Source organism: Odontesthes bonariensis, chromosome 15, assembly GCF_027942865.1.
Source record: "Odontesthes bonariensis isolate fOdoBon6 chromosome 15, fOdoBon6.hap1, whole genome shotgun sequence".
In the NCBI taxonomy this organism is placed as follows: Eukaryota; Metazoa; Chordata; class Actinopteri; order Atheriniformes; family Atherinopsidae; genus Odontesthes; species Odontesthes bonariensis.
In genome coordinates, this window is record NC_134520.1 from 13,851,301 (window position 1) to 13,872,417 (window position 21,117).

Here is a 21,117-nt window from a genome sequence, read left to right on the forward strand (position 1 = left end):
ATTGGGCGTTTCCTTTAATTTTATTTGCGCCGGTGAGGGGGTTTCTGTTTGATGGAGCCCTCCCTTTAATCTAAAGCCCTATTCGGACGGGACTAGTTTAATGGGGGGACCTGGAGTAAAGTAATAATAACCGGGAAATCTAGTCCCGTCCGAACGCGCTGTCAGTAAATATAGCGGAGTATGTCGGTAAACTTTGCCGAGAATTCTACCTCCTGTGAAACGGTCCGGAGTATCTACCATAGGTAATACTAATCCCGTGCGAATGCGACCTTCGGTAATAAATACGGAATATGTCGTCACATCCTTTTAAAGACAGAAACAATTAGGTGTGTCTGTTTGCAAACATGGATGTTCTGGATGAAGCGCTGCTTGCAAGCACGCATGGTCGGCGCCATGTCTGTTTACAGATGCGGTTTACGGACGTGAAATGAAGACGTGCATGGCATCCAGGATGTGACGGTTGTGCGTAACCAACAACTCCTCCCATGTTAGATGAATAGTACATGGATTTCTTGTCCCGTCCGAATTGGTCATTTCTTCTCCCTGGCGTGGTCTGGTTAACCAACATTACCATACGTCCCCACATTTAAAGCGGCACTATGCAACTTTTTCATGGTCATAAAATTGCTTGGCAATCATCAGATAGCTTGGCTGACCTGTTCTGATGAAAACGGTGACATTTCCATCTCCATCTGGTGGCCCTAGCCCGAAACAGCGCTTGCAACTTTGCCTGTGGCGCCGCGTGCTTTGTTTACCTCTGGAAGTCTCGCGACACACGAGAGCCGAGAACTACTGCTTCACGGCAGGTCTAAAGGGCTCTGAGCCGAGCCAGGGAGCCTGATAAGACACACCTCTCTCCATTAGCTGTCGACGGCTAAATTGAATGTGGTTAGCTTCTAGAGTAGTAATATATAATATGGCTAGACTGTCGCCTTATTTTCTACGGAGCTCCCCCTACAGCTTTGGGGTGTGTATTGCATGGTAAACAAACCCCGTATTACTGAAAGTTGCATAGCGCCGCTTTAAAGGTAGGGTAGGAGATCCTGGATTTTGAGTCCAGCGAAGCTGCGTTTTGAAAATACACAGGTAAAAAGTCCCAACCCTTTTCTTCACTTTCCCCCCCGAAGGCACGCCTCTAGAGTACATGAACGTGCACGAGCACGAAGGTGAACGAGCGCTGTTCTGACAGCAAGCATCGATCGTTGCCGTATTTAGTATTTAGTTTATGCTAACTATACGTTTAATAATGCTAGGTGCTAGCCAAGCTGGCTCTAGTTTAGCTTCCTGCCAAGCTTCTGGACACGTAATTCGTTCACGGAGGAGGGTAGGGTACGCGCACAGGGGGGAGGAGGGGGAGGGAGGAGCAGATTGCAGTTTGATAGACGGCATCAGGATCCAATCATTGTGAACGGTCCGTTCACAATGATTGGATAGTGTTTTTCCTAGATTGTACGTTCTAGAGGCCACTAAAACTTTTCATATTAATATCAAAACTTTTAATTAATTGGTTGCAATGGGGGTGTGAAGAGTATTTCAAGCAATATGTAAAAAAATGTTCCAGAAAAAGATCCCCTACCCCGCCTTTAACTAGTCCCGTCCGAATAGGGCTTAAGACACTTCTCTTCCTCTCTACTAATAGGCTTAAAACTTTCCTTTTTTCCATAAAAGTTTACAGTTGCGACTGCCGACCGTTGTGCTTCTCCTCTCTCTTTCCAGTTGCAGGAGTCCCAAGCCTTGTGCTTTTTGTGTTTGTTGGTCTCTTGTCTTGTCCTCTCACCCCTTGACCATTGGAGGTAGATGGCCGCCCTCCCTGAGTCTGGTTCGGCTGCGATGCTCGGGGCAGGAGATCAAATTGCAGATTTAATGCAGTTCCATTGGTTTCCTTTCAGGCTACTTTTTTTTTAATGAATTAGCATTATACAATAAAACTACACTGACATTGTGATAAAGTTTATGTGGATTAATTCCCTGTCAGTCTACCGCTTAGGAACTTACAAGCGATTGCCGCCTATGAGCTTCTCATAGAAACCCACAGCAAAACTGTGGGGGACAGCTTCGACGAACAAATGAGATTTGGGTTCAGCAATCTTCAAGTTTTTATTTGTTTACAAAGTTAAGATTGCATTTTCATATAGTCCTTCCTTTAATGAGTAGAAAACCTTTTTAAAGAATTAGTCGAAAGGCACAAATTTTACAATATATACATCTGGATCTAAATTATAAATATATAGAAAACAAAAGCACAACCCAGAATAAAAGTGCTGAACACAGTTTTTGTTTTATACAGAAAAAATAGGCTTTGTTTAAAAATACATACAATCAGTAGCATGTTTTTTGTTTCATTTTTTTTTGTTAGCAATAAATTATTTGAGAGTGATAACATTTATATAATATGCAAATGGTTGAGAAACAAGAAAGATGGTTACAGTATACAGAGAGCAATCCATAAAGAATGGGAACAACAGGCTTGCACTGCTCAATCATAACCAACACGAGAACAGTAACTGGATTATGCCATACTTAGTGCAAAAATGATTAAAGGCCTAACTACACCAATAAAGGCTTTTCTTCCCCCTAAAATTGCTGTCCATAGTCCTCAAATGCATAAAGCTCTACTTTTGAGACAAACACAAAATCAAAGGCAAAACTTTTGCAGACTGACGTCTCGGAATGTGCCTGATGAGGAATATCAAAAGCGATGCGGACGAGCGTATGAGGAAAACTCGCAGCGGTGACATCCTGCAAATAAAGAGAGCGACGGCGATCACTTTGAGGGAATCGGTTCCAATTGGAAAACCAAACCTTCCGTTGCACTGAGGGAGGATCCATTGCACTTTTCAGTATAGCCCAGGAGTGAGATCACTCTAAACATGTCGGCGTTTCGTGTGAATTAAATGTCCAACAGCTGCACACAAAGAAAGAAGATAAAACTGTCCACAGAAAAATAATTGTTTCTTAAAAAGAAACAGCCTTTGATCTTTGCCCTAAGATGGCATAAACATTTAGAATCACCAACATTTTCACGAGGACAAACAACAAACCCATCACATTAAGTCTAAAATATGAATACAGCAAGAGTCACAGCACAGAGTTAAGGAAAACAACAACAACAAAGAAAAAAAAAACAGACCATGTATTCAATAGTTTCACCACTGTTTGAAGGGGAAATTATATATTTCTGCTTACGCCCCAATGTTACACCTCCTGTGGGTTTCTTCCTGAGATTGATAAAAGGGTCTCATGTCTTAGAGCCAGTAACTTTAGGGGTGTCCGTGAAACACTTTGGTATCTCTGCAAACCGAAGGCCCGACAAAGGTCTACAAGTTGGAGAAACGACTCTTACTTGAGAGAAAAAAGCAAACGTGAAAAGAGCAGAATAAATCCAGACACTGTACAGCAGTACAGAACAGTGCAATCCTTTTTGGTGGCAGGTTATAATAGAATTTGTTTTATAGCAATTTTGAAAAAACGGGTAACGTCCCTGACCAAACATTTTGTTAACTATTATAATAAGCAAGTATCTAAAATCTAAATCCCTTAAATATAAATAACAAGAACTTTCATGATAACGCTGAATAAAACATCCAAGAGCGCATTGCGCTCATTCCGTCAAAGTTTACTTTACATAGGTTGTACGCGTTTCAGACAGAAAAGGAGAATATTCATACCATGCAAAGACAACCCCAAAGCTTTGCCGGCTGAGTGTTAACACAGCTTTTAGGCATTTCTGTTTCAAAACTGATGTATTACATGGTTTTATTGCTTTTTGATCAGTTGAACCTCTGGCATTTAATCACAAACCAACTACAGTGCATCGTTTTCACACAAGTATGGCCAGATCTCACAAGTTTTAAAATATGTGCTGTCATACACTCTTAATGTTAAAAGGTCGTGTTCCTTTAAAAGGCTGAAACTGACTGAATGGAGTCAGAAAGTTGCTATTTGTTGAACCCCGCCCCGCCCCCGGAACCCAGCATTCAAGAAGACATAATCAAATCATTACAAACAATAGGGCTTTCTTTTCAGGCCTCAAGAAGAGTGAAAAAAACATGATATTTTCGGCGTTGGTATTAATAGTGTGAAACAAATTTTGATGTCCACGAAGATACATATACACACACCGGCACACAACAGAGACTCAAGACGTTCCTGAGGAATAACAAATCAAAACAGGAGTCGCATAAAAAAATATGCCATTGTCAGCTTTAAAAATGAAAAAAAAAAAGAGGGTTTGGTGGCAAATGAAAAAAATCTGGTATAGATGCAGCTCAAAAATCCGCCTCGACCACTTTGTGTGAGGGGAAACTGGAACAGGGAGGAAGTGAGGAGAGCGCGCACAGGGATGCACCGACAGAGTCTGATGGAGGGGAGAAGACACGCGCTCCTTTCCATCGTCGTGGGAAACGTGACATCGCTAGACAATAAGATGGAGGAGCCGACAGCCCCGGTGAGGACAACAGGGAACTTAAGTGGGTGTAGTGTTATGTGTTTCACAGAGATGTGGCGCCATGAAAATGCTCTGGTTCCCGTCAACGGCTCTCAGGCAGTTTGGGCAGACGGGAATGAAATGTCACGTTGCCATGAAGGAACATTTCTGCAGCCCACATATTCAACTGTTCGCCACGGGGCTACAATCACACTACAGTGCGCTTTCACATGCCATCTCGGTTGCTGTTCCATCCCTCCCTCTGCAAACCAGGCTGGATTGCTGCGAAACTCCTGCGTTCCTTGTATTGCATTGCATCTTAATTCTACAACTTCCACAAGCCTGACCACCGTTACAAAGCAATTTCCCTGCCAGATTTACTAAAGTTTTCGGATTCCGACCCTAACGGCAGCTACAAAACAATCATACAAGCATTTACAGGCTAAATGGAGGCGTCTCACTGAACCTAACACCAGCATCATGTAACATAACACCTACTGACTGACTCACTGAGGGGGCTAAAAGTTAAATACAAATACACCATATTAAATTAAAAGTACAAATCTATACATTAGGCTACATGGATTTTAAAGACTGCATTTATAGATTTCTCCGAAGGCACTGTTTGCAACAGCAGACTGCTCTTCCTCTCCCTTTTTCCTCACAATAGTGTTCATACAAGCAGGGAGAGAACTAAGAGGGAGCGTGAAGAGGAAAACTGAAAACTGAGGCATTTCACGGCTGATCAGCTAAAAGGATTCATGTGTTCTTTTCTCTCCTTTTCCAGTACAACACTATCGTTTGTTTAGCTCTAACCAGGCCTTGCATAATTTTCTTTTCTTTTAGCCAAGACGAACGTCCACGAACGGCGAAGTAACAGTTAAGCAAAGTCTATAGGTGTGGTTTTTAACTAGTGAAAGGCATTTAGAGCTTCCAGCAACTTCACCAATCATACCTCGTAAAAAAATCAGCAGCCAGAGGTTTACCAAAGATTTCCACAACTCAGCCAATGAGCTCGCGTGTGGACAGCTTGCGTTTTTCGATAAAAATACATTTATCGCATGTTGATTTTCTTTTTTTCCCACTTTCCTTTTTAAAACTTTTGAACAGCTGCCTTTTACTGTGGAGGACGCACTTTGGTGCAGAAATCTGATATTGATCCGAGTCTGCCATCACCACAGCAGCCATAAGCCGGCGAACACTACAGACAGAGGGGTTAGCCCAGCGCAGGACAGGCAGTGACTTGACTATAGGCCCTGAGGGGAGAGGGGATAGGTCCAAGGGTGCGATTACAGACAGCAGCAAACAGGATGCAATCTGCTTTAAAAGACAAAATGCAAAATGCAAAAAAAAACCCAAAAGATAAACAAAGTCCAGACGAGCTGTTACTGTTTGAGCTCTCAGTCTTGTTGACGGTACTGGATGACAGAATCGCGCCCCGACTCACCCTGTAGCATGCTGTTCAGAGCCTCGCGGTCCGGTTCACCCTGTAGCATGCTGTTCAGAGCCTCGCGGGCATTTAGGATACTGGAGTTGCTGTGGCCATTGGGTAAAGGAGCAGAGTCTGACTGTTGGAGGAGATAGTTTGGAGGGAAGCAAGAGGACGAGATGGAAAAGGAGGAGGAGGAGGAGGACGGGCTGGGGAAGAGAGAAGCCAGGTTGTTCGACATGGAAGAGGTGGAGGATGTGGAAGAAGAGCAGGAGGAGGTAGAGGATGAAGGGCTGGATTTCTGTGTGGGCATCTGGGGAGGCAGGGGCAAGTCATATAAATCTAGCATGTCATGGTGGTGGTTATTGGCCAACAGGTTGTGGTTCTGCTGCTGCTGCCGCTGGTGCTGCAAGGCCTGGCTAACTCGAGGCTCTCGTGTTTGTGCAGCTGGCTGGGCATTTGGTGCACTCTGGGATATCAGCGCCTCTAGATTAAAGTCATTTGTATAGTCTACAGTGTTGGCTGTCAGGCTGTCCAGACTCAGTCCACCCTCTGTGTTTTCTGGAGAGGGAGATGGGGAGGTCATAGTCAGGTCCAAAATCTCATCCAGGGGATTCTTGGAAGACAAGTTGGGAGAAAGTGTGGTCTGATGGAGTGGACGAGACGGGTTCTTCGGTTGTTGGAAATGGGACATAAAAGACGGGTGGTAAAACTGAGAGAAACTGGGGCTAAATGAGCTGGGCAGGTGGCCCTGGTTGTTGTTGGCTGAGGAGCTGGAGTTGTTAGGCCAGCTGTTATGGGTGTTCTGCTGGGTTTGGCAGGGATTCCTCTGTAAGGACAACAGGGCTAAACTGTGGGGGGACTGCTGCAACATGGACTGGGTTTGGCCCGGCATTCCCTGTAGCTGAGAGATGCTCCCAGTTTGAGTTCTCTGTAAAGCGTTTTGGTTTAGTTTGAGGATCTGTTTTTGAGCGAGAGTCTGAACGAGGGACTGGTTGAGAATGGGCTTCTGGCTGAAAAGGTTCGCCAGGAGATGTTTGTTCTGCTCCAGCTTCCGCATTTGCTCCTGCTGCTCCTTGTCCTTTCTTCTTTTCTTCACCTCCTCGTCCATCTGCAGCAGCTCCTCGCGCACGCGGGCCACACAGTTCTCTGGGATCTTGATGCCTGGGGGAGATGAGGGAATTCATCAATAAGGTAGATCCTTAAACATTTTTTCAAAGACACGTTTTCCTATAAAGACCCCTTATTAGAAAGATGATATCACAGCGTGTGTGTGAACAGCGGTAAACACACTGACTGAAAAATGCAGTTCAGCTGCCTATTTTCTGTTAATCTTTGTGAAAATGGTGTGTACAGAACAGTAAATATATACGCTCAGAATCTTGAGAAGAGTGTCAGCACTGAGACAGCATCACATTTTAACTTCAAAACTTCCAGATAAAATTCACATTTTAAACTCTGCGCACGAGCCTGAGAGACGTTCTTAAAACTTGCACTAATAGAAAGTTGTGGGATGCACTGACCGACTTGCTTGTTGTGCTGCTTAGTTTTAAGACGAACAATCTGCAGGATGCTGGAGCTGGTGATGTCCGACACCACGTCGGAAACCCGCTTCCACACCCGCAACAAAGCCCCGCACAGCATGTGGTACTGACGGAGGCGCATGCCCTGCAGGCACTCCTGGCCTTCCTCTATCTTCTTACACTTCCCATTCCTGGGGAAAAGGTTGCGGAGAAGAACATAAACAGGTCACGCATAAAAATATAAGCATTTAAGTGGGCTCGTCTACGCATAACACTTTTTTTTTTAACACCCCCCCCAAATCAAAACCGAGTGCCAGTTTTAGGGAGTAAACAAAAGTTTAACCATTTTCAGCCCAGTTCACTGATTGTCCACTGATGAGCAGTGTTTCCCGCAGCGCATTATAGTTAAGGCGGCCGCCTTAGCAAACTCGCACTGCCGCCTCGCCAACGTTCCCAAAAAAAAAAAAAAAAATGTTTTTTTATTTTTTATTTTTAAACCGAAGTAATAATGCTTTGCCAGGCTTCAGACATTAAAAGACAACATTGACAACATTGAATTGCGACACCTACTGGTTGTTAATGTAAATAGTTAATAATGTAAATAAAAAAGTGTTACAGCTTTTAAACGGCTTCGTTATTGCTCTAACTTCGTTGTTCCCCCGCCACCCGACGGAACGCTATCCGCGCAAAACCCCTGGTCCCGGCCGACGACTCACCACCTTGACTAAGCAATTTCCTGCGGGAAACACTGGATGAGGGCACATGTGAAACTTGGAGGCAATTACTTCATGACCACTTCTCAGCTGATCTCCAAATCCTCGGGAATGGCGTCGGAGCATAAAAGCACCCAGTGAATGCTAATTAGTACCAGCCTGATTGGAAGCACTGAGCCATTAATCCTGAGGGATGTTGCGGATTTCTGCTTACCAGTTGGCATGACTGCACTTCTTAAAAGAGAAGGTGAACTGGCTCTCCCAGTTGTCCCTGGCCTCCTCAGGAGTCACCTGGAGAAACACATATGCGCAACATCAGCTGAGAGCTCATCATCCATTCTTTTTTCTTCCTTCTTTAAACTTCCAACCAAAGGTGAGGCCGTAGCTTTGTCTCATTTATGATCACTGACTGTGTGAAAACACAAAAAAAATAAAAGGAGACAAAACAAACAGCTTTTGTGTTCTGCGGCCTCATGGTGAAACGCTTCAGCTCTGCAATACCTTAAACGTGCTGCAGATTACAACACGAGACGTCCACAAGGGGGCAGCAGAATCCATATATACATTCACACGTTACAAGTACCTCAAACGCAGACATTAAGAGGATTTTTTTTCTCTCTCTGTTGTGGAGAACAGCATCTAGACACTGACACGCACGCAGACACAGATATTAGCCTAACTCAAGCTACTACCTTTCGGTAACGTTGCAGCAGGTTGTCGAGGTTCTCAGGGTGGTTCTGCTTGCCGATGTTGGGTTTGTAGACAATAAAATTCTTGCCTCTCCCCTGCTCAGCGAGCAGCACACAGGGGTTGTTACCTCGGAGCTGTGGAGAGGACACACAGAGAGTCTTTAGTCTAAGGGACAAAGAAAAAGCCTGCCACAGCTTTTGGGTAATAAAACTCATACATACAGTTAACTCTTGGAACTCACTTTTTGGGAAAGGTAGAATCCCTCATCAGGGCTGCTGAGCTTCAGTGACCTGTTGTAGGCCTCGTCCCAGGGCATACCTCTGTCCACGCTGATCTGCAAGGCCAAAAGATCAGCGACTGAAGCATACGCTGAGAGTAGGATAAAGTGTTGCTGCTAATTAGGATCCCCCTCGCTCTGTCCACCACTATCCTCAGCAGACATACAAAACAACCTACTCGATATTTGTTAAAAAAACTAATATCGAGTAGTAGTTGTCTGATATGTTTTCTATATCAGAAAAGGGGGGGCTGCAGCCAGACCACTGTCCATTATCTGACAGTGCTGTGGAGATGGATCTGACTGTACAGGGCTGCGTATATACATGCAAGCAAATAAAACGTATGCGGCACACTCTGTCCTTTTTCAAGTGGACCTCCTGTGCTGGATTCTGTTTGAAGGCCAGCTTTGAAATGTCAAGTGTAGGTTAGCCTGCAGCTAAAAGCAAAAGACACCAGTAATTAGCCTGTTCCCACCTCCAACTAGTATCTACATAGGCTCCACAGCCACAGGCTAAGCCTGTATAATCATAGTCTTACTGCAGGCAAAGTGACATCAATCAAAACTCCCATAGTGCAGAGGTGGCCACTTGAGTTACCTACTGGAGAGCAGGTTATGTAGAACAGGTTGGTTTCTCCAATTCAGCTCCATTTGAAAGCAAAAACTATACGCTGCGCAAGTCTCGATGAACTGCTTTTTTTCAGTATGTGAAGATGGCTAAGCTGCAGCTGAACACGGGGCCCACGGGGGCCCTGCGAGCTCTCCTTGTCTTTGCAAGTGAACCCTTGTTCGGACACCGTAATGATATTGTGCCTAAACGAGTCTCACAAATGATGTGACACGACGTACAGCATAATTCAAGAAAACGTATGATGTGCCTACCTTATAGAGAACAACCTGTCCATCCTGAGGATTTCCAAGTGTCAAGAAAGTTTCCTGCTTCTCCTCATAAATCTCATCGTTACCGGGGGCAAGATCTGACAGGAACAGAGGAGCAAATAAGAGTTCATTTAAAAGTGAACAGTAATTAAACAGATGCAATCCTCAGGAACTAACTGCTGGGATTTGGTTCACGAGAAGACTCATAAATTGCATCCCTTTAGGAGTTATACTTGAGCAGCTTACCTAGGATTCCCATGTCATATTTGCCCTCCTTCTTGTCCTTCTCAATCAGATAGTCAAAGTTATTCATGAAGTACTGGAAGAGGTAGTTCTGCATGTGGACCTCCAAGCCCAGGATGCGATTTAGGAACTTGGTGATGCTGCAGTCTGAGAGAAAGCAACACATCATTTTGGGACAACTGAGTAAATGTCAAAGTAGGTGTATTCATCTCACACACTCTAGCCTGAAGCCTGCCAGCGTGCTCCTTCGGCACCTTACCTTTCTCAGTGCTGATCCCAAGACGAGGCTCATTACAAAAGATGCCCACATTCTTCATTCCCTCTTTCATGTCTGGAGTGAAAGAAAAACAAGAACGAAGCTCAGGAAACTTTAAACACGGGTAGAATCGCTCTGTTTGCTGACAAACAACCGCAGCTCGAACATACCTCTGAAGAACATGTGATCACCCCCGGGGTATCCTTTGGGAGGGGGCACCTTGTTCTCTATGTGGCCGAGAATAGATTTGGTGATTTTATCAAGAGCCTTGGTACCATACTGCAAAAGAAAGGAGACTTGTAACGGGTGCAGGCAAATCCTGTCAAAAGACTTATTCAGTTATGCAAATGAGCTGCTATGGAGCTCACATAAAGTTCACACAAAAAATAAAGAACATGGCATTTAAGGCTCCATATTACGTCTTGAATTTGCCCACCTTATTTTCAAAATTGTACTTGCTCAGGTCTCTGGATTCAGTGGCTCTTCTGTCTCCATGGGTTAAAGCACCCTGCACAGCGGATTAGCAAAAGTATTAGTTCCATATTAAAGGTGGGGTAGGGGTTCTTTTTCTGGAGCATTTTTTTACATGTTGCTTGAAATACTCTTCACACCCCCATTGCAACCAATTAATTAAAAGTTTTGACACAAATATGAAAAGTTTTAGTGGCCTCTAGAACGTACAATCTAGGAAAAACACTATCCAATCATACTGCACGGACCGTTAACAATGATTGGATACGGATGCGTCTATCAAACTGCAAGCTGCTCCTCCCTCCCCCTCCTTCCCCCTGTGCGCGTACCCTGCTCCGTGAACGAATTACGCGTCCAGAAGCTTGGCAGGAAGCTAAACTAGAGCCAGCTTGGCTAGCACCTAGCATTATTAAACGTATAGTTAGCACATACTAAATACTAAATACTAAATATGGCAACGATCGATGCTTGCTGTCAGAACAGCGCTCGTGCACCTTCGTGCTCGTGCGCGTTCATGTACTCTAGAGGCGTGCCTTCGGGGGGAAAGTGAAGAAAAGGGTTGGGACTTTTTACCGGTGTATTTTCAAAATGCAGCTTCGCTGGACTCATAATCCAGGATCTCCTACCCTACCTTTAAGTGTCTGGTTTACAGCCTGAACAGCATAATCACGCTAAAACCGCCAAACGCGCTGATGTGTTTGCTGTGGGTCGGAAATTTTCAAGCTGCACGAAATCAATCTGGCGTCACTGCTCAGCGTTTTATTCCTTGTAACGAAAGGATGATAATCAATTCTAATTATTATAGGATTGCAGCAGTTATTACCTATGAATTTTTAACCATCAAAACCTGAGATACTTAACTTGGCTGTTGAGTGTACATTGTTTAATTACCTGGACAAATTAGGAGAAATGACATATAATATCTTAATTAGCACCTGTTTGCCATATTCAATAAACAGGGATAAATATACAGTGACTCTAACTCTGCGCGGAGCAACAAGCGTACACAAGCTATTTTGTGGTCCCGTAGGAATCCGAGAAGCCTTCTGCTAAACCCAGATTAAAATGAATTTAAAAGGCAGAGTTTGAAAGTGAGGGGAAAATATAGACAAAGCCAAGTGAGCAGCGGCAGCCAGCTGCTGCCTCTGCCACCACAGAAAAATGAGAGATACCAAAACAAAGACATGACCTCACTGCTGATGGCCAGTGTTCGGCCGCTAAGCTCGAGCGACTGTGTTGGTGTGCGCTTGTGTTGTATCAGGTTCGAGCAGCCAAACAGATGAGATACGACCTATTCTTGATACATTTTACCACACGCTGCTGGCAAATGCAGGAGCGGCTTCCTGGAAGCACCGTTCCCTCGCACCCTTCTTGCCCTTTCCCAAAAAAAACAACCGTGAAGCTGTGTCACTGTGGAAATAAATGACTACGAGTGCAGAAATGCATCGATAATGATGGAAAATAACCGTAGCCTTTATAAATCACCCAGACAAGCTCTTTTGCTCTGTTTGCTCTGTTTTCCACTGCTGAACTAGAGAGGGGAAAGACCCTGAATCTCTTGAGGTTTGTGGAGAAACTTCAAGAGAACCTATAAAGAGAGACTCTATACAGAGATTTAAGAAAAGGGAATAGCCCAAGGAACAGGAAGGACAGAGGGTGAAGGTAGGGTGATGGAACAGACGGCGGTGTAACTAACAAACCAGAGTGCTACGATCAATAAGCCCAAGACACAACACCGCTCTGTTTGCAGTGGAACTATTCTTCCCACACTTGATAAGACATCAAGATAAAGAGGGATTACTCTCCAGAGACGGAATTCAGTCTGTTGAAGGAGATACTGAAGGAAATTTGGAGCAAATGACTGCACAAGAGAGCTAAGACAAACCCAACACCCACACAAGCGAGTCTAAAAGGCCCTTATATTTACCAAGCTTTCCAGCCTTTTAGCCACAATGGAGGCAAAACGTCTCTCCCCAGCCAACTCTGAGATGAGGAAGATGTACTCCGGGGCTGTCACCTGATTGGACCGATGAGTTCGACCTAGAAAGACAAGAGAAAGGTGACGATGAGGCAATCTGTGAAATAACATCATCCTTACAGATGAAGACCACCGGTATTTGTTCATTCCTAAAAGTACACGTTCACCCTTTTGTGAGAGCAATGCTTGCGATGTTGTGATGAGCTTAGGTGCAATAAGTGAATCTAACCAGATGAATTCAATTGAAAACACTCTAGGCAAGAAGTGAGGCAATCATTTCATAAGGTTTGAAATTACACAACATTCAAACAGGACTGCTCCGTGCGTTGGTTTCTGTGCAACAGCTCTGCTTTTAACTGGCTTTACTGGTAGCAACAACAGGAATGTTAATGTGATACTTTAACAAACTAACCAACAAACACACAGATCAGTTACAGATTCAGTTTGAGTTAAGCTGAATCCAGAGACAGTGAGGATAAATGATTAGAAACAGATAAGGGAGAAAGGGACATTGTTTAGTACAAGATCTTGACTCGCTGAAAGAAGATGTTTCTGCTCGAGCTGAGTGTTAGTCACTGACAATAAAACTTTCCACAGGTTTTTTTTCTGCAATTCTCCTTAATTTAAGAGAAATGTTTCAATAGGAAATGACTGTCTGCTCGCCTAGTGTATGAGTGTGTGTGTGTGTGTGTCTACGAACTCCAAAAGGTGGAACAAATGACTTAATGGGGGACATATTATGAAAAGCAATTTGTTTTTCTCTGCTTGAGAGCGTATATTTGAGTGTCTGAAGTCACTACCAGCTCGATAACTCAGACAAAACACAAAGCTGGTACTTAGTCTGAGGCTCCATTGGGCTAAAAATCATTAATTCAGTGAGCTGGCCAGATTGGCAGACTATTTCAACATCATGCTCCCAGCTAAGGGTAGAAACACCCAGCCTCCGTATCTTTATCTCTACCCAGCTTTAAGCATTTAAAAAAAAAAAAAACTGTGAGAAAACCCTTTTGCGCTTCCTCGTTGTTTGCTATTGACGGCAGATTCTCATAAGGATTTTTTTGGTTCACTTAACCTCAGAGGGGAATGAGATAGTAATGCTTTGTGAGGTCTCTGTCTATGCTTTACAACCCAAAAGCAAATCTGACACATGAGTGCACCATCGCAGGCTGCATCACTACTAACATGAACTTGGCAACTTTAGCAGGCAACAGTTATCCATGTTAGTAAAAAAAAAAAAAAAAGTAAAAACTCAAACTAAACGCTGAGGAACGGCAGCAAAGCCCAGAGTTTATGGAGCCGTTACGTGATGTGGTGCCTTTAAAAGCTCGATCCAGATCGATGCAAAAACCACAACAAGATGAGCCTGAAAGAGGGAACCGAACCAACTCTCTGTGGCCGAACTGCAGACGAGGGCGTCGAGAAGGAAACTGCCAGTCCAGTAGCTGATTTGGTGTGAGCTCTGAGGCTAGTTACTGAATGCTCGCTCGTGAGGTGATAATGTGCTTCGAGGGTTATTACGCAACACCCACAAATAGGTGGACACTGCGCAGAAGAGGGATGGAGTGGAAGTTGAGTGGGTCACTCCAGACCCTAAAAGTGGCTAGTCAGAAGGAAGCTGTGAATTCATGGCTGTAAAAAGAGCTGCTGTAGAGCATTCATATAGTAAAGCACGCCACACATTTAATTAAGACCACAGGAAAATTGTGCCAAAGCATTTCTCCTTTAGCAGCCTGCAAATGAATGCTATCAGTCAACTAACTGAAAGAAACCACAACTTCTTAATCACCAGCAGTGTTTCCGTGAGACGTTTGTCCTACTGTGATAACATCTCAAGATACCACAATGGAAAACTATCCAGCCTCCTTTGTGTGAGCCTCAAAGAGAGCAACATTTCTACACTTCTAACACTCTTTAACTCCAATGTGGCCGCTCCACACAGACAGAAGGGAGTAAATTGCAGACAGCTAACATAAAAACACACCTGTCACAATCTGTTACATCATCCTGCAAGTCAGTCATAATTACATTCAAGCCACATATCGGTGGTGCCACATATAACAACAGACAACGAATAACTACTGTTAAATCAAGAAGCTTGAACAGACAAGGATTTTGTCTACAAACTTGCCGAGCTCCCTGTAAAAATGTCTTTTAACAGAAAGAAAAATCCAGTTTATCCCCAACCATTCACTCTCTGTTACCTTTTAAAGGCGCATTGTGATGCTGAATTTCCTGACTTACCAAACTGCTGAATGGCCCTGTCTGCGCTCCAAGGCAGCTCCAGGGTCATGTGGACCCTGCGCTTCTGGTTTTTCACCCGCTTATCTGCCTGCAGGGAAATCCCAGAGCTGGCTGCCTCTGAGATGATGGCCACCGACTGCAAGAAACAGGATTGGATTTAAATGGAGATCAAGTGGCGGAAATCTGTTTTACGAGATCTACATATCAACCGAGACGCTGGGGCTGACCTTCTCTCCAGTCATGAAACGATCCTTCTCCTTTATGTTGATGTGGTCAATCGTAGAACCTTGCTCGGCCCGCGACTCGTAACGGACGCTGCCGTCGGGACGTCGCACCACACGACCTTTACGACCAGTCATCTGCAAGAAAAAAAAACTGGATTAACAAACGAACCCCCCCAAAAAAACTATTGCAATCATGTTCTGAAAAAAGAGCTGCTGAGAGCTGCTAATGTGAACATGTGAATCCCACGGGTAATTCAGCGGTACTTCATACCTCTGAGACTTTTTCTGGTCCTCCAAACTTATCAATGAGCACATCCAATGTATTGAGAGGTAGTTCTTTTCCCAGTTCGGATATTTTGCTGAGGAGGCCCTGCTTCATGTCCTCTATCCTGGCTGTAAACACACATTAACGGGAGCACATTAACCGTGTCGTCCTTGCAGGTGGAGTCATTAAACTCTGAGTGCATACAAGGCTGCAGCGCCAGCCATCGAGTTGAAAATATCTACCTGACTGGAGGCTAGTGTGGTTCACAAAGATGACATCATCGTTGTCGAGCAGGGAATCTGGCGAGGAGTTGGAGTCCGTGTCCATGCCGTCCGAGTCACTACTACTGTCATCGGTGATGTTGATCACACCGCCACTGTCCACGGTGTGCTTGGGCACCTTGTGCTGGCGACCTCTGGGCTTCCCTGATGAGGAGAAACGGCATGATGTTGGAGCAACAAACAACAGCAGAACAAAAACTCTGCGCGGATCCAGTGATTAGAGAGTTTAACTCAATACTCAGTATATATACGTCAGCTGAACACCAGCCACATACAGTGATAGTTAAAAACCTAACAGGAAAATTGTGTTTTGGTGCGACAAATGCATCCTTTCCACTCACGTTTTCTCTTATTTCCCGGTGCCTTCTCTCTCCTCTGTTTCTCTGAGGGAAAATGCTTCATTACTAGAGACTGGAATACTCCCCTAGAGCAACGGAGACGAGAAAAAGAGAGATCAACTTGGATTCCGACATCAAAGCATTCGAGACAACACAGGGCAGTTGGGGCAGTTTGACAAACTGTGCATTCCTGATTCGGTCAATTATAGCTGTCTGCTGTTGACAGGCAGATGAGCATGTTCCTGTGTGATCTAATACATTCAGACTGTCAGACATATCTGCAGCATGACGCTCCGGGTCATCCGAGTTCAGGGCACTCAGCACTTCCTTTTTTTTTTCTTTTTCGTGAATGAGTCACTCGTTCATTAAATAGCTGTTACTAACAAACCATGAATGAGGACAAACTGAAGCCACGCTGCATGAGTGCGTATTGTATAAAATGCATGTGGTCTCGGCCCTCAGACTTGGCACACAGTTTGATGCAAGGAAATTAAATGGAAGAAGCTCCGTAGACAATGATCTCATTCATACCTACACTCACTCTTCGAAACTAGGTCAAAGGTAACAGAGAGGTATTGAGACGGCAGAGTTTTAAACCTTCCTGTTTTCCTGCTAGTTTGGATATCTATCAACACAGAAACCAACAAACAACATATTCCTTTGCACTCACTCTGCCGCAGAAACAAATCTGTCAAGATGCCCGTCATTCTCGTCCAAGACTTCCCTGGTGCGTGATTCTCCAGTGGACTGCAGCCCGATAACAATGCACTGTGGTGGGGGGAAAAAAAAGAAAGGAAAATGCATGTCAACGAGCCAGTGAATCCGTAGTGTTACCCGGAGAAAGTTCAATATCACAAATTTTTTTAACTACCAAAGTGAAGTTAAGCCAACTGGAGCACAGCGAAATGAACGGAAAAAAAAAAAATCTAGCTGTCAGTTCAGTCATCCAGTTCTCTCCCCTTATGAAACATTTATAAAGCTTCGACTCTTGCTTGGATCATTTATGTGACAGCGTGTGGACACACGAGTGTTTCAGGGTGCAGTGCTGACCTTTCCGGCCTCCAGCTCTCTCTTGGCCAGCTCCACCAGGCTGCGCACCTTGGCAGCGATACAGAGATACTTGAAGAAGCGCTGGTGCGCTGACCAGAACTGCCCCCACAGAGACTTCCTGTTGCCCAGGCCCAGCTCGTTAGCTGCTTGCATGAACACTTTCAACGCCTCCGCCCACTGAACACAGATTCCAGATGTGAAAGATTAGGTTTTTTTCATGTTTTTAAAAAATTCTTTAAACACCAAAATAAGCCAAGAGCAGATAAATGTTACAACTAATTCTCTGTCGTGAGAGGCATGAAACTCACCAGTTTGGCAGCCTTGTTATAGACCTGTTTGAAGTCACTGTCCAGTCCAATCTCCTCGATGCGGAAAGACACTCCTGAGAAGCTCAGCTGTCTAGCAATGTACATCCCACTCACTTTCATGTCCATGGCAACTATCTCCATGGCCCCAACACCTCTGTGTGCAAACGGCATATAAATCATTCACACAGTGTAATTACTGGTCATCGAGCCATAACCAGGAGCATATTGTGAGGAATTTTCCCCTTTAAGGTTGTGCGTCAATTTAGCTAAAAGTTCTTGGAAACATAAATAGGCTCTGAGTGACCATCGGCCCACAAACCTCTTCTCGATGGCGTGCAGGAAGTCATCAAAGGCTCTAAAGGGTGTGCCCTCACCCCATATCCCCAGGCGGCTCATGTAGATCATGTTCTTTGGCTCAGAGGCACCTGGAAGAGACAACAGAGATTTATACTTTCAAATCCTCTTTAATGTTTCCCTGTTTGCGTTAGTGTGCGTTTATTTGTGCGTCAGCCCACCTGTGGCACTGGCATAAACCACTCTGGCCCGCGGCAGCTTGTTTTGCAGATCAAGCACCGCCTTGCCCATCTTTGTAGACGTGGCGTTCTTGGCTTTGTGGCATTCATCAAAAATAATCTATAGTGGGTGAGAGGTCAAGGGCAAAACAACATGCAGCGTCGCTTTGTGGAAAAAAACGCCGTCGGATGTGAGGTTGTTGGGATCAAAGCAGGACAACACACTAAACAGCACACTGAATGGAAGTCTGAGCTTGACGGGCATTAAAATGAAAGGATACAACTCCATCAAAGTCGGGCTTGCACCAGTCCAGGATTTGTTTAATTCTCGTTCGGTGCTGCCCCCCCGCCTGGCTCTCTCCAATCAGCGCAGAGTAAGTTGCAAACAGGACTCCTTCTGAGGTAGCTGTGTCTCCATACTTTATCTACCATGACACGTAAAACATTTACAAACTGTGCCAGCAGTTTGGCTTTTAAAAAAATATTTAGCTCTGATGCACGCATAGTAGACAAAAACAAGACTAATTTGCTAATCTACCAACACTTATTTCCCTGCACTCACCTTGTTTAAGGCATGCACAGGTATATTCAGTGCATTTATGTCTTTGAGATCCCTCTCTGCATCAAATTTCAGGTCATTGGATATACTGAACCTGAGGGCAGGAACAGGAAAATTGGTGATGTGGCCCACATTTTTATCGCAAACAAGCTCATACACGGTTGGTATAATCCAATGTACAATATATTTGAAACTAGCTATTTGCTGCTCTTACCACAGTGATTTCTTTCTCCCCTTAAGGTAGTTCTCCAGGATGATTCCTGCCACAGTGCGTCCCTTTCCAACGCCTGCCCCATCTCCGATCAGGAAACCCGCCCTCTGGTTGTTCTGAAGGATCACCTCGTGTTGCTGGTGGTACAAAAAGAAGCAAACGCAAGAGCAAAACGCCCACGCGACTACATCATCAAACACGGATGGTTCTGAAATGAGTCAGTTGCTTATGCACTATGGGCTGGTGTGTCTACCTGGCAGGCATAGATGACAGCCTCGAGCTGCAGAGCAGACAGCAGGCCGCTGTTTATGGTCGGCTCGGGGATAAACAGATTGTATGTGATGTCAGGCGGAGGGACACTGGACAGTGTGTTGGTTTCTACCACTATGTCAGGATGAGAAATTCCTTTCGTGGCTGAACAGAGGAAAGAATAAAAACAGTTTTATAAACATTATAACACTGAAGTGCACATGACCGAATGAGTAAGTAGATGCTGACATTCATTCCGGTAACGTACATTTGGAAGGTCTGTACTCAGCATATGTGTCGACATGTCCGAGCTCCTCCGTCTCCTCCTCCTCAGCATCATCTTCCTCCTCTGGAGGCGGCTGGGCTCTCGGAGCCTGGAAACACCAGAGTGACTTTAATGAGGTCATTCTCACTTCTAACAGCTGGGAACGGGAGTCATATAGTTATTAGTCTTGTTAGCTAATTGTTATCTGAGAAGTGGAAATGCAGAGGATGCTGTTTAGACAGACAGGTGAATATCGCAGTAACTTTGCTCACATAAGAAAATTAAAAAGACACAGGCAGAGAATGACATCATATATCTCATGTGACAAGTATGCCCGCATGCAGTTAAATGTATGTGAAATCCAGCAATGCTTTCATTATCTGCAGCATTAGACTCGACAAACGGTTACAATCTTAGTTAGTAAGTAAAACTTAATGTGCTGCTGTGCCAAAATGTCAAAATGCGACCCTCGAGTTAATGGCATGTTATGTGTCTGTATAAAAACTATACAATAAGCCTGTACTGCAAGCCCGTGAATCAGACATGTAAAACGACCTACTTATTTGTGTATGACTGAGAACTGATAATGGACAGGCTCATTTGGTTAGAGAGTTCGGTTTTGTTCTAACATCAGGTTGGAGAGGTTAGTGTGGCTACCTGGAATCCTCCTAAAGGTGGAGTGCTGATAATAGCAGTTATATCATCCAAACTGGCCAAGCCTTGAAACCTGCTGCCATTGTGCTGTCAACAAAACATAAAATGAAGAAATACAAACTCAAATAAACACCGGGACAAATGCATGAGAAAGTTGAAACAAAAAAAAGAAAAGAAAATCTGAGCAAACATGTGTTTGACTTTGTGTGTGGGCAGTTTGTGGATGCCTTATAGGGCAGCAATCAACAAAATACAATTTGTCTTTTGGCAGTGACAACAACAGAAGGCAGATTAAGCCGTGTGTGTGTGTGTGTGTGTGTGTGTGTGTAGGGGAAAACATAATGGATGAAATTATGTCAGAATGAAAAGGAAAACATGAAAGGCTTTCAGAAAGCAGGAGAAATAAATGCACTTGATCATATCAAAAAGATATTCCTGGACACACTCTAATTCAGGGAGGGTTCCATCTGGAGTGCGAGCAGGGATACGCAAACAACACTTGATAACTAGGTTGCTTTCTTAAGATCACTGCCTTGGTCCCTTTTTCTGCAAACTGTAGCTAAGATGATAAGAAGAAAAAAACAACTTTGAGGCGATCAACTTCTGATGCTGATCCAGATCCAGATCTTTTTTAACATTTCTTTCACTCATTCTTGGTGGAGGTATGTTGCTCATTTGCTGAGAGGAATACTTGTACATGGGACAATTAATAGCTACTGCTAGAAAGATAACAAGTAGAGGTGCACCGAAATGAAAATTTGTGGCCGAAACCGAAACCGAATAATAATTAATCACTTGGCCGAATACCGAAACCGAAACCGAATATTACAGTTCAGTTAAGTTATCAAAAGTTAGGCTACGTGCCCACTACAACGCTCTGAAGCATAAACGCAGATGTCGGTTTTTTTCCTCCACAATTTATCTGCGTTCTCACGAGCGCTTGGGGGTGGATATCTGTCTATCCATGGGAACAGGGAAAACGTATAAAACTCATAAAACTCGCAGTTTGCCGATGTAGTATGCACGCCCCGGACGTAGGTGGCAGACCTTTGGTATTGTTATATGAGTTATATTG

General features: G+C 44.3%; 1 protein-coding gene across 4 annotated transcripts in view; it reads right to left on the bottom strand.

The window, feature by feature from the left end:
- Positions 1–3,330: 3,330 nt before the first annotated feature.
- Positions 3,331–21,117, bottom strand: part of sbno2b (strawberry notch homolog 2b) — a 63,453-nt gene continuing 45,666 nt past the window's right edge. For 3 of the 4 annotated variants that reach the window (XM_075485079.1, XM_075485083.1, XM_075485082.1), the window contains 27 exons: positions 20,046–20,129; positions 19,392–19,497; positions 19,128–19,288; positions 18,878–19,011; positions 18,667–18,757; positions 18,386–18,529; positions 18,108–18,225; positions 17,912–18,017; positions 17,593–17,746; positions 17,285–17,461; positions 16,905–17,002; positions 16,238–16,320; positions 15,858–16,040; positions 15,622–15,743; positions 15,354–15,485; positions 15,127–15,262; positions 12,835–12,947; positions 10,873–10,944; positions 10,607–10,715; positions 10,440–10,511; positions 10,184–10,327; positions 9,941–10,035; positions 9,023–9,115; positions 8,784–8,915; positions 8,306–8,382; positions 7,379–7,569; positions 3,331–7,019 (listed from right to left, as the gene is read on the bottom strand). In XM_075485079.1, the coding sequence (XP_075341194.1) occupies positions 5,827–7,019; positions 7,379–7,569; positions 8,306–8,382; positions 8,784–8,915; positions 9,023–9,115; positions 9,941–10,035; positions 10,184–10,327; positions 10,440–10,511; positions 10,607–10,715; positions 10,873–10,944; positions 12,835–12,947; positions 15,127–15,262; positions 15,354–15,485; positions 15,622–15,743; positions 15,858–16,040; positions 16,238–16,320; positions 16,905–17,002; positions 17,285–17,461; positions 17,593–17,746; positions 17,912–18,017; positions 18,108–18,225; positions 18,386–18,529; positions 18,667–18,757; positions 18,878–19,011; positions 19,128–19,288; positions 19,392–19,497; positions 20,046–20,129 (4,320 nt within the window). In that variant the 3' untranslated portion in view covers positions 3,331–5,826. The remainder of the gene's footprint in view (positions 7,020–7,378; positions 7,570–8,305; positions 8,383–8,783; positions 8,916–9,022; positions 9,116–9,940; positions 10,036–10,183; positions 10,328–10,439; positions 10,512–10,606; positions 10,716–10,872; positions 10,945–12,834; positions 12,948–15,126; positions 15,263–15,353; positions 15,486–15,621; positions 15,744–15,857; positions 16,041–16,237; positions 16,321–16,904; positions 17,003–17,284; positions 17,462–17,592; positions 17,747–17,911; positions 18,018–18,107; positions 18,226–18,385; positions 18,530–18,666; positions 18,758–18,877; positions 19,012–19,127; positions 19,289–19,391; positions 19,498–20,045; positions 20,130–21,117) is intronic. The other variant, XM_075485081.1, reaches the window with a different exon arrangement.